The sequence below is a fragment of the Aethalodelphis obliquidens genome, unplaced genomic scaffold, assembly GCF_003676395.1.
Source record: "Aethalodelphis obliquidens isolate GAN/ISIS:26980383/991018 unplaced genomic scaffold, ASM367639v1 scaffold36, whole genome shotgun sequence".
Classification (NCBI taxonomy): domain Eukaryota; kingdom Metazoa; phylum Chordata; class Mammalia; order Artiodactyla; family Delphinidae; genus Aethalodelphis; species Aethalodelphis obliquidens.
This window is the reverse complement of record NW_020837980.1, coordinates 8261780-8274932: the sequence shown is the minus strand read 5'-3', so window position 1 is coordinate 8274932 and position 13153 is coordinate 8261780. Positions and strand designations below refer to the sequence as shown.

General features: G+C 39.9%; 1 protein-coding gene and 1 pseudogene across 3 annotated transcripts in view; one reads left to right on the top strand and one right to left on the bottom strand.

Annotated features, from left to right (window-relative positions):
* Positions 1 to 2158: 2158 nt before the first annotated feature.
* Positions 2159 to 13153, bottom strand: part of BCAT1 (branched chain amino acid transaminase 1) — a 100860-nt gene continuing 89865 nt past the window's right edge. For 2 of the 3 annotated variants that reach the window (XM_027129429.1, XM_027129431.1), the window contains exon 11: positions 2159 to 8396. In XM_027129429.1, the coding sequence (XP_026985230.1) occupies positions 8355 to 8396 (42 nt within the window). In that variant the 3' untranslated portion in view covers positions 2159 to 8354. The remainder of the gene's footprint in view (positions 8397 to 13153) is intronic. The other variant, XM_027129428.1, reaches the window with a different exon arrangement.
* On the top strand, positions 12174 to 12856 carry LOC113632439 (MARCKS-related protein-like; annotated as a pseudogene).

The following is a 13153-nucleotide window of genomic DNA, read 5'->3' as shown; positions in this document are numbered from 1 at the left end:
AATGGGCACATGAAATTAACCATCATGGTTATATTCATGTGGAACATGAAACAATTTGTATTTCTAAAAACTGAAAACACCTGATTACTTCTCAATAATTTTACCAACCACTGCTTAACGGCTTTTATCTCCAGGCTTGAGCAGATCACACGTTTCTAAACTCACCTTATGCAGTTAGGGGAGCTAGATGATGCCACTTGTCCTGTAGCAAGTATTTGCACCCTGGATCTGGGACGTTCCACCCCCCCCCCCCCCCCCCCCCCCCCCAGGCTTAGAGGGAGGGGCTGATCCCAGCTTCTTCACCAGTATATGGTGAAGTATCTATTAGCCCCTGTGTCTTTGTGTTCACTCTCTTATTTTTAATCAAATCTCATCAGCTTTACACATGAACTGTTGTAAGCGCCTTACAATATTAACTCATTAATCTTTGTAATGCATGAGGTTGGTACTACAAGGATCTCCATTTTTTCACTAATTTAAGTAGCTAGTTGAAGATCAAAGGATCAGTGGGTGGCTCTCAACCATTACTTGTTAGGCAACCTGCACAGCAAGAGGTTTCGTTACATCCAGCTGTGGCTTGGAGGGTGCCGGAGAAAAGCATGCACTACCTCTGCGTATCATTATCATGGATATCGATGAGACATGTTTACTAGATTATTGTAACTATCTTGAAATCAATGCAATTTAATCTCTTAATTCAATCAGTTCAGTTTAAAAATAGGTATATTGCATTTAGGATACAATCAGCCTGAATCTTGCAACTCTAAAATGTTTTCATAAGTGAAGCTCTTGTGTTACACTCTACCCACCTCTTTAGGGTTGTAATTTTTCAAAAATCCTATTGACTTCCTGATGACGACCTTTGGAGAGAAGGAACCATGGGTTTCCATCAAAACTATCCTTGCTGCCTAAAAGACATAGTTAGAGAACAAGCCCAGTGATGATTCTATACACACAGAAGAGTCTACGTGTTGGCTGTGGGTTTGTTGGTTACAGGAGTGACTCTACAAGTCGTCACAATTTTAAGTAGTGTCAGGCTACCATAGAACATTTCATCTAAAGATATGATGGTGTCAAGCACCTATGAAAGGCCATGTATGTGGAATCAATTCTTGATTCAAAAAATATGCTTAAGATCAAATCGAATCAATGTAACAGAAAAATAATTACAAAGGCTGAAAATTGCCCCGCTCCCCGCTTTTTTTTTTTGGCTTCTGTTAGTAAACCCATGTAGAAGAGACACTTTCTACGCTGAAGGAGACTGCTGTCTCATCTGATAAATCATATAAGCTCCAGTGAATGTATGTCATCACCCGCAGGAATGACAGGTCTATCTTTGTCGCTCTTGTGGGATTTGAGCATTGACACTGTCAGAGAACTTGACTAATAACCTTCACCTGGACCTTCCAAACTGCACATAACTTCTTGATAAAAATCTTGATAAAGGCCAATATTTTCACAGGTTGGCAGGGTCGGAAGAAGAGGGTCACTGAGCACTTTGACACTTTTAAGTTCAGTTTACAGTAACTCCTTGAGAAGGCTTAGGTTTTGCTGCACTTGCAATTGTTGGGACAAATCACAAGAAAATGAAGGAAATATGTGACCCTCAGAGATACTGCATCTGGCTTTATTCTCTCAAAGATATGTGCTCATGAGAGTAATTTATACACATTACTGTTTGACGAAAAGGACACATCATTGATGTTCTCTAAGTTTAAATCGAATGCCTTTCACTTTATACTGTGTTTTATTCTAAAGCCACATATGTGTGTGTGTTGTTTCATCAGTGAGATTCATGACAGTGAATGGGAAGAAGTAATCCATTCCCCTTATTCTGCTCAAAATGCAAAAGACAAGGCTACATTTTGCTAAAGACGGATCCATCCCAGAGGAAAGGACGACTCTTAAATGCCCATTGAATTTCTTATCCACATGTTTGAAAATATGAGACATATTTAGACTCTAGCCAGGGGTATGGTTTCAGGTCTTTCTGGTGTGCTTAACTCCTTCTCTCTCTCAAAGTCATTTTGGTTTAAAAACACCACACCATATTTACATCCCATGACCAAAAACCTTGGAACATCAAAAAAACGGTAATTGAGCATTATTATTTTATGCATTCAACAATGCTGATTTCAAGAGACTACACAAACAGGAATCCTTGAAATTGTTTTATTGATGACAGAATCAGTGTATAATTTGATGAGGAACCTGCGAACAATAAAGAATATGTCTATTGCCAGCAAAATACAATTATTCCAGGTCCTTTAGACGTTACAAATACAGTTCTTTCACACCAGATGGTTCATACGTAACAAAGCCATTTAAGAATGCTTAATTGTGCTTCTACAAAACCTTCGAAGAATGAGGTAGTTTCCTTTACCCACCATATTTTCCACATTTCCATTATTACGCTTTCAGTGAGCTTAAATCCTTTTAACACAATCTTTCAACAATTGCTCATGAGAGCCAAGGCTTATTTATAAAATGTTTATTTCTTTCTACTTGATTATCCTTAAAGATAATCTCAAGAATAACTACACAACCAGAGAAATTTGAGACAAGCAATGGCTGGGGCTTTTTCATTACAATCAGGCTTAGATGCAAGAGAACACGTTCTAAAAATTCCATAGTTAAGCTGGTATTCTCCCATTTCTAACTATAAACTGATTTAAAAACTACTTCCTCACACTACTTTTCTCTCAGCCACCATATCAAGTAAGCACAGATTCTTCAGCCTAGGGGGTTAGGCTCCATTTATTGGCTAACTATGGGATCATGCATTGTTTTACGTCAACAGGGGACCATCTGCAGAATCTATAGGTACATACAGATTAGCCAGCTTATCCTCAAAATTTCATTCAGAATCTACTTACTGCCATATCCTTGAATACCAACACTCTTAAACACTTATCAATGAAGTAGAAATTGAGGCAGGTTATTTGTATTCCCGTCTTGACCCTGAGAATGACTGTAATGACCATTGTGAAATTAGCTTGAGGAAATCGCAGCGTGTTGTACATTTTAGTTAAAAATAAAATGATAATATTCAACGAATTTCCGAATCAGTTAACCTTCACCAAGGAAAGGGGGATGGTGGCCAATAGTATTCCCAAGGGGAAAAAGAAGTCACCATCTACTCCTTGCCACTTATTCTTTTATTCAGTCTCAAGAAGCTTCACAGGTCTTAAAATAAAATGGTTGAAGAAACGACAAAATAGGTCTTATAGACTATGCAAGTATAAAGTCTTAACCATATTGGTAGTAATCTAAAGTAGTTCCCATGCAACATGACCGTTAGATCATTATCTCAAGAGTATCTGATAAGCTGACCACTATATTTAGTCACTTTCTAATTGGCACTATTTGTACTTGGCACCTATGTTGAAAGATCCCGACGGCTGGCAGAATGAGGAAAAAGAGCTCTCTCGGACAGCACAGAAGCAAGTTCGACTTTTTGCCTTACTTTCTCTACTACCATTTGTTCTTCCTCTGACATCTTCTGTAGTTAAAATTGTCTCCATTCAATGATGGGTAACAAGGAACCTAGCCATTGTGACAGTGGACATGTAGAGAAAATACATGTCAACGATAATACATTTTAAATTCATTCCCGTATCACAGCTCACAATTTTTACCATCCCAGCAGTGGGTTCCATAGGTAGAACATTAGGTAACTCATGTTTTAGACCTTATTAATCGGTATGTGGTAGGCAAAACAAACTTTCAGACAGAAAGTATACAAAGATTACTTAAAACTTCAATACTTGTATCCAGCAGATTTTTAAAGACCACCTCATTTGCTAAGACTGAATTTCATGCCTTTCTCATTCACTAAAGCAAATATGTTTACATATATCTGATCCCAGGGAATTATTTACCTCCAAACACTTGATATGTTTCTATTCTATTGATATGTTTCTTTATCACTTCCTCAAATTAATATGAGAAGTTTTTTACTATGGTATGTATACTGAAGATGGAAAATAAATCACTTTCTTCTACCTTTGTATTTTTAAAAGAACTTTCTGGCAATGATAAAAAAGAATCTCTTTGCAATACTTTAAACGGCCTTTCTTTTAAAACCTCAAACTGAGAAAAACTGTTGTATTAATGTTACGTCTTCCACCTGCTATTTTCTGAGTAGCTGTAATCCATCATTTTCAAGCCAACAGTCTCAACAGTTTGATTCATAATTGACATTTTCCAGAAAAAGTCACTCTAGGAACATTTTGTTTATTTCAATAATACCTGACTTTAAGATCAGCAAGGATGCTGTAATTTGAGGTGTTCTTTTGTTAGATGAACCATGACAACTTAACATCGCTCCAAAGGGATGCAGTTAACAAATGTATCAGGTTAGCAGTAAACAGTAAACCGGGAGGTAATTCACACCAAGAACCCCTAAATACTAATCTACTGAGTAGTTTCCCAGGAGAGGAAAGAAAGGAATGGGAAAAAAGGACACTATTTCTTTTAAAAATGAGATGAAAATGTTTATTGTGGTTTCTTGATAGCACACCAATAACAGAGGTGTGCTCTGGCCTTTGTCTCCTTATCATCTAACTGTATTAAATATTACTTTTATACCTAAAACTTCAAGTAGGAGAGTATAAACTCCACGAGGGTAATGTCTTTATACTACTTATTTTCTAAAACTAACTTTCTAATCCTACTGTGAGTTGTGTTAGACACATATTTGTGGGTACTCAATCAACATTTCTCAAGTTAACTGATCCAGTTAACTATAATCTCTGTGATCTTCGTCAATTAATAAGTAATGCTTATTCAGAGAGTGGTACTCTCTGCCTCCTCTTGTTGAGGAGATATCTGGAAAACAGACAGCTGAACAAATTCTACTTGTGGCAAAACAAAGTGATAGGTGTTATAAACATCTACTAAAATTATGTGCCAGGATTACTATTTATAACTTAAGTTTTTGCATATCCTAAATCCACATTAAAGGAATAATTCTTTGATCTTATTTAGAATCAGGACATGAAATCAAAGAGCCCTCTTACAATGTTTCTCTAACCCCTGTCTAAGCTTTAGTGCCTCTCATGAATGTTTATTGCTCTAAATATTTTAGAAAATATCACTCATTGACAGTGAATGAATGTTGTCGTTTCCTGCTTAAAATAGATTTTTCCCAATCATAAGGGTAAAGTGAACATATAATTTTAAAAAGGAACTTTTAAAGGAAAAAGAATACAGTGATTGAGCACTAAGTGGGAAAGGGGAAAATAAATAAGCTTATGTTGGCAGCTAATTTTATAGCACAAACTCCCTAAAGCAGAGCTGAAACCGAAGCTTTAATAAAGTTCCTACAATTCTTTTGACCAAGATATACTCATTAATTGCCTTTAAGTGCCCCAGAGTACTCTGATTTCAGGAAAGCTAGATATGATGAAGAGTTTTCACCCAGGGTGTATAATGTAGGCTTCCCAGATCTTCAGGAGGGCTGACATTGCCAAGTTATAGAATCGATGTGACATTGCGCTTTCTTGCTACCTCTGATCTTTTTTTTTTTTCTCGTGACAATCTTTTGAGAACAGAATAAACGGTGTTTACCAGGTAGAAAAAAAAGTGATTCCCTAACAAGTTTTCTCAGTCATTTATTCCTCTTTCCCTTTCACTTTTCCTCTGTACTTTTGAAAGTAAAGGTTTTATTAGGTATTACTAGTTTATTCAGTCCTGCAGGTTCTGGGGAGCATGATACACATCCCTGAAATGGACTCTTCTTTTGGTGTATCATGAGTTGAAGCCTTGATAAATGACTGTAACAAAGAAAATTCCTAATAGCGAATAGCTTTAGGAAATGCTCAGGTTTTGTCTAATGCCTGAAAGCTTCGTTTTAAAATCTTGGTTTCTACTGATGTGTTTTGAAAAAGGCTGATGAACTTGGTCTGAAGTGTAAAAACTGAAAAAAAAGTGGAAGGAAGAGAACACGCAAAATAAGTTAATCATTATCATTTTAAGTGCCACCAGTTCTGTTTATATTCATGCACATGTGAACTGCTGAATCTCATTTGATCAACCCAATTAAACATTAACTAATTGCAGCCAATTATGCAAATATCAGCAACAATATTAATTTGTTGATCTTTTTGAGCAGATTAGCCTCACATGTTCCTAATGCTAGCCTATCTTACGCCTTAAATGATCAATTAGTGTTGCCATAACTAAGTCTTGAAGAATGGATAATTGCCTAGTTATAATGTGCCACTCTTGCTGTATTAATCCACTGCAATTAAACAAATAGTGCACAAGGAAAAGAGATGTGCAGATGTTCCCTTTAAATCTATTTAACAAGTTAGTGTCAAGGTCAATTTCCTGTCTTATTACTTAAACGAGAATGGCAGACTGTGTCCTCTGTTTTAGGAGACCTTGTTTCTTTAAATGTATATCCTTCATCTTCACAGAGTCTGGTAGAAAGGGCTTAAAATGCTCTTAAGGTCTGATGAAAGAAATCACACAGACATAATGTCAAGACATATTGTTCTCGAACTCTTACAACGAACATGTCTCGCCATACTAATTCAGAGATGCAAAGTATAAAATGTATTTGTGGCAAATAGATGATTTCCATTTCTCATAGGAATGTTGAGTCTGGTTATCATGGGCTACTTGACAGGTTAGAATTACCTTAAGTCATTTCTAGCCTACAATATTGAAAATAAGGTCCCAGGATTTGGCCAAGGCAAATGTATACTCTCAGAATGCTACTTGGTGAACAAATTTGTGCAGAGCATAGTTAAAGCACTTCAGCCCTCCCTAAAAAGAACAGACTCTCCCAAGATTTCAGATCGCCAATTAAAAGCCCCCTAAAAGACATTTTTACCATTCCTTTTCATCTTATACTTCCCTCATTTTCATTTTACCGTTCCTATCTAAAAAGACTCTATGGCCAAAAGTCTTGGAAAAGAATCAAAGCCCCATTTGCTATGTGCTGCTAAATGCCTTAAGGAAAATTTTCCAGCACAGCAAAACTTTTAGAATTTTTTCCTTGCTCTGAAAAGAGCATGAAATATGATCAGCAAGATGAAAGTTATTAGGACTAAAGGAAACCAAAATATAATGTCTGAGAGTTGACCTTCCAAGGGTAAATGTTTTCTATCAAGATTTGACTTTCCCCTAGATAAACCAGGATACAATTTTAACTCATGGCTCCTAAACAAGGAAAATATCATCTATAATCACTCTCCCTGTACCCTAACCATGTGCTTATCCAATCCCCATTCAACAGAAATGAGCACCTATAGAACCAGAGTATAAAATCCAGAGTATATACCTCTTTGCTTTCTATCAAAAAACTAAATATGATTTATTTTGTATTCATCACAACATTTATGTGTTTAACACGAAACATATATCATTTCCATTTGGTTGGTATGGTATCACGATCTCTCTAGAGCTATTACTTTAATTCCAAGACAGTCTTCCAATAAAGACAATATGAAAATTGTTAATTAAAAATAAAATAAGTTAATCATTACCATTTTAAGTGCCACCAGTTCTGTTTATATTCATGCACATGTGAACTGCTGGATGAGGTAAATACAAAGTCAGAATCGATCACAAATTCTAATAAAGAGGTTTCACAATATAGAAACAAAGAAGGTACACTTCTATAGAAGGTACATGTTCATTCATTCCTTGTTAGGTGACAGGCAGGGGAATACAAAGATCTATAAGGCACAAGACCCTCAGTCTTGTAGTGAAGCCTGACTGCTGATTACAACACAATGTGGAAAGGGCAGGGGTGGGCCTTGCTGATGCACCAGGAGAGCCTGGCGCAGACCGGGACATCAGGAAGGGGGGAGAGATTTTCCCTAAGACGGACTTAGGGGACCTGGAAAGAAATATGAGGGGAGGAAATCCAGTTTCTCAAAGTCTTGATTTAAAAAAACAACAACAACAAACACTTTCTGAGGATGAAGATGTGTGGCAGGAAATGGTACCTATGAAATTTACTCAGATCAGCTTTTCAAACACAAAAACACTCACTTGGTTGAGGAGCAGAACGTAACTTAATGCTAAAGAATAAACACTTTTTTATCTGATTGAAGTACCAAGGGAAGCACTCAGGTTATGGAGGAAAATTCTACGCTTAGATGGCTTCCATTCTCATCTTTCTAGAGAAGGTAAGGTAAGCTTCTAGGAGCAAGTTTATAAACTACCACTGGATGACTGCAATTCATCTTCTCTGGCACGAGGAAACAATCGCCCTGGAAACACTGATAATACAAACTACATTATGCACAACTAAAAACAGGTAGCCAAAGAAATTTCTCATAATTCAAATGCAACAGTCTGTCCCAAGAACACACAAATGATAGCCTGTTCTTTTCCATTCAGGATACTGTGATTGTCCAATCACTCTCTTCTCTTCCGTACTACAACAAAAGCAAGAAAACATGTTTCAGTGTAAAAACTCACAGCGCAGGGACAGCTTATAAATAAACTTAATGATATAACCAACGTTGTACAAAAGGTTCACTTCTGTTTTGAACATTAAAAGCATATTCACATTGAAAATAAGACTATGTGTAAACAAATACCTGGAAAGAATCACAAATTTTATAATTACTGTGGAGCTCAGATTTATAGCTGGTGTAGGTCCCTTACATATGCCTTTTCATTGCCATTCTGTATTTAGCGTCTCAGATCATGTCCCCTTTCCACATGAATTGCCTCTTTAGTACTAATATAACTTGAGTTGAAATGAACACAAACAACAGAATTCCTGAACTGGAAAGAACATTAATGACCATCTAGCATGCAGGGGATGAGCCACATAAGTGGGGCTCTGGATTTCACTTCAGAGCAATTCCACTTCTACTGGTTTTATATAGTGGGATTCCAGGAAAGGTTTCATTTGTAGAAAATTTCTATGGCTTAAAAATCAAGTGTGAAGAGCAATGAACTTTTAAGCCCAGCTTCTCATTTAAGGACACTGAGGCTCAACGAAACTCTTAAAAAAAAAAAAAAGTATTGAAGTAAAGTTGATTTACAATATTGTGTTAATTTCTGTGGTACAGCGTAATGATTCAATTATACGTATATATATTCTTTTTCATATTCTTTTCCATTATGGTTTATCACAGGATTTTTTTTAACTTTTTATTTTATATTGGAGTATAGCCCATTAACAATGTTGTGATAATTTCAGGTGCACAGCAAAGGGACTCGGCCACATATACATATATCCATTCTCCCCCAAACTCTCCTCCCATCCAGGCTGCCCCATAACATTGAGCAGAGTTCCCTGTGCTGTACAGTAGGTCTTTGTTGATTACCCATTTTGAATATAGCAGTACAGGGGCTTCCCTGGTGGCACAGTGGTTAAGAATCTGCCCGCCAATGCAGGGGACACAGGTTCGAGCCCTGGTCCGGGAAGATCCCACATGCTGTGGAGCAACTAAGCCTGTGCGCCACAGCTACTGAGCCTGCGCTCTAGAGCCTGCATGCCACAACTACTGAGCCCATGTGCCACAACTACTGAAGCCCACGTGCCTAGAGCCCATGCTCCACAACAAGAGAAGCCACTGCAATGAGAAGCCTGCACACCGCAACAAAGAGTAGCCCCTGCTCGCCACAGCAATGAAGACCCAACACAGCCAAAAACAAATAAATTAAAAATAAATAAATAAATAAATATAGCAGTACATCACAGGGTATTGAATATAGTTCCCTGTGCTATACAGTAGGACCTTGTTGTTTATCCATTCTATATATAATAGTTTGCATTTGCTAACCCCAAACTCCCAATCCATCCCTCCCCCACCCCACTGCCCCCCTTGGCAACCACAAGTCTGTTCTCTTCTAGGAAGCTCTTAATCACAGCCCAGTTCTGCCTCTACGCAATGCTATTCCTTCTACATCACAATGTCCATGTGCTGGGTGCCTCTTAAAGAACTTTGAAGACCTCAGAGGGGACTGCCCTGGTGGTGCAGTGGTTAAGACTCCGTGCACCCAATGCAGGGGGCCTGGGTTCGATCCCTGGTCAGGGAACTAGATCCCACATGCATGCCACGACTAACATTACGTATGCCACAGCTAAGGAGCCCAAGAGCTGCAACTAAGGAGCCTGCCTGCCGCAACTAAAGGTCCGGCACAACCAAATTAATTAATTAATTTAAAAAAATAATAAAAAAAGACCTCAGAGAACAGAATCTATCAAATTGGTAAAAAAAAAAACTGGAAGCCAGGAATGGGTCTACCTACAACCTTCTGGTTTACATGAAAAGGAGAATGAAGGAAGCCCAATGACTATAAGTGACTTGCTTAATCCATATCAGAAAGGGTTGCCTAAAGACGGTGGCCCCCCACTGTTGACTCTGTTGATTAATGATGAACGCTGGATAAAACATTCCCGAATTCTGCCTGATTTATAGATGGTGGCGACACAACTTAGGGGTAAGAGCAAAATATATGTTTTATTTTCCTTATGTGGATTCCCATTAATACATCAGACACTTTAGTCATTAATAATAATTGGGCATCAGCATACTGACATTTTAGCAGATCTTGTTACAAAATTTGATTCATGACCACTATAATTTCATCTTGAATCTCACCAGTTAAAGTGAATTTGCTTTCAATTAGTTGTTTTAGTTTTAAAAACAGTCAAGATCAATTTTCAATACAATGACAGTCACAGGCTGTGTAATTCTATGAATCTGCAGAATATGTGTTAAGGTTTATCTCTCTCATCCTATAATTTATGCTTTTATGTAAAATCATAGCATTCCGCGATGTGTCCAAGAGATGTGATAATACAGGTAATTCATAATATCTAGACCTAGGTGGTTAACAATCACCTTTCATTTCAATGATGGATAATGTCATTTAATTTTCCAAGGCAAAATAATTCAGAGTAGAGATGACAGATTCTAGCAGGGATAGAAATTTTTCCTCAAGAGGTGTCCAGAGAAGCAGGGGCAAGAAAACACTCATCTGCATGAGCCAGGCTGTCCTTATACCACTGGCAGTGTCGTTAACACAACCATAGTGGCAGTCCCACACCTTTAATGTTTGCAACACAGCAAATTAAATCGAGCCTGTAGGATGGTACTTTGAGTCCACCTGGAAGGCTCAGTGGGATGCGCAGAATTTTTATCTTTTCATCAATTCCAATTAGAACACTGAACTAAAACATGACTAACGACAAGCTTATTATTTGCATTCAATGCATGTATGGCAAATTTTACAAGGCCTTCGCTAAAATACTTTCTACATTCAGCAGAAAATTCTTAGCAACATAAAAGGTGAATCTTCACATCAGGTACTTACTCTCCACAAGGCCAGAAAAAATATAACCAGCACTGCGCACCAGGTAGCACTTCGCCATCCTGGCTCTAAACCGCACTCGATGGCCATGCAAAGTTCCGTGATCCCGTAACAAGGGGAGAAGTGTGGACTAGGGAACAAGGAGGGGCTGGGAAGCTGGTCAAGGGACTGAGCCATCAAGGCAATCTGGAATGTTTACCAAGTCTGCACACGAAAGGGGAGGGACTCTTAACTTCCAAAACTAAAGTCATCATGCTGTTCCACTGAAAACAAGAAAAATCCAGTAACAACTAATGGCCATTTATTCTTACAAAGTTGTAGCCACTGGTGGGAAAACAGATTTTTGAAATTCTATCTGGTGACGTGCAATCAACACAGATCCTCCTTCTATCCCATTCAGCTTCCCTTATTTTAAACTGTTGAAGATGTCCACCTCTGGGTCTTGGCAATCACTCCTCCCACTTTCTGAAATGGTAATAGCAGCACTGCTAGTTAGTCAGACATGCTACCCGGATATTGAAGACCCGGGTTCCAGCTTTTATCTGATCTTGACAGCAGTTGATGTGTATCTCACTTTGAAAAGACCTAAATCAGATTCTCTGAAGGTTTTTTTGAAAAATAATTTGACGTTATTCAAGACCTTCCTCCCATCTCTTCTCAGAATGTGTTAATATGCAAAAGGCTTTACTCTTTAGTACTTGCTTGGTGTGTCAATCACCCATTCATTCCTTTATTTAAGAAACATTACTGAGTGTGTACTATGGCCCAGGCCCTGTACCTAATACTAGGTTTACCAAAAGAGAATAAAACAATGCCCACCCTCAGACAACCACAGAACAAAGATAAGTGTGTGACTAATTAGAACATAATATAAAGGTCATATGTGGGGCATCCCGGCGCGGAGCGGAGCTGCAGCTCAGTCTCCTCCGCCAACCCTCCCCCTCAGGCGCCATCCCTCCTGCTGGCCAGGCCCACCCGGACCGATCGATAAGATCCACTGCGGCTCGAACCCCGGGCAGCTCACGGGCAGCCAGAGCTCCAAGGCTCCCCGCGGCGACGGGAACGGAGAGGAGGCAGCCGGCGCTTACCCCCGCTCAGGTCAGCGGACCGGAGGACGGCCACGCGAAAAGCCATGCAGACTCACCCCCAAAGGTGAAGGGAGTCGCCCCCCGTGAATGGAACAGAGGAGGCAGCCGGGGCCACTGGCGATGCCATGGAGCCGGCACCCCCCTAGCCAGGGCGCTGAGGCCAAGGGGGAGGTCCCGCCCAAGGAGACCCCCAAGAAGAAGAAATATCTTTCAAGAAACCTTTCAAATTGAGCGGCCTGGCCTTCAAGAGAAATCGGAGGGAGGGGGCAGGGGGCATCCGTCTGCCCCGTCACCCACAGAGGAAGGGCAGGAGCAGGGGGGTCGGTGCCTGCGGCGAGGGAGGCACCGCCCAGGGAGGGAAGGCTGCCGCCACCCAAGAGCCAGGAGCCCCAGGCCACAGGGGAGAGGCTGGTGCAGGGCCCGGGCGCACAGCCATCCACCGCTGGGGGCCCTACACCAGAGGGCGGGCTGAATGAGTAGCCGGGTGAGGGCAGGTGGGTGGTCTCTAAGCTGCAGAAAACTGCGCTGTCCTTGTGGTCACTGCCTGGACCTGGTGCCCTGGCTGCCTTCCTGTGCCCAGAAAGGAAGGGGCTGTTGCCCCCTCACCACGTTCCCTTTCCTCTTCTCCCTCCTGTGGATTCTCCCATCATCCAGCTGGTCTTCCCCTTAAGGCCAGTTGAAGATGGTCCCTTGCAGTTTCCCAAGTTGGGTTAGTGATGTGAAATGCTCCTGCCCCTGCCTCCTTCCCTGTCCCCACCCATGCAGAAGGCAGT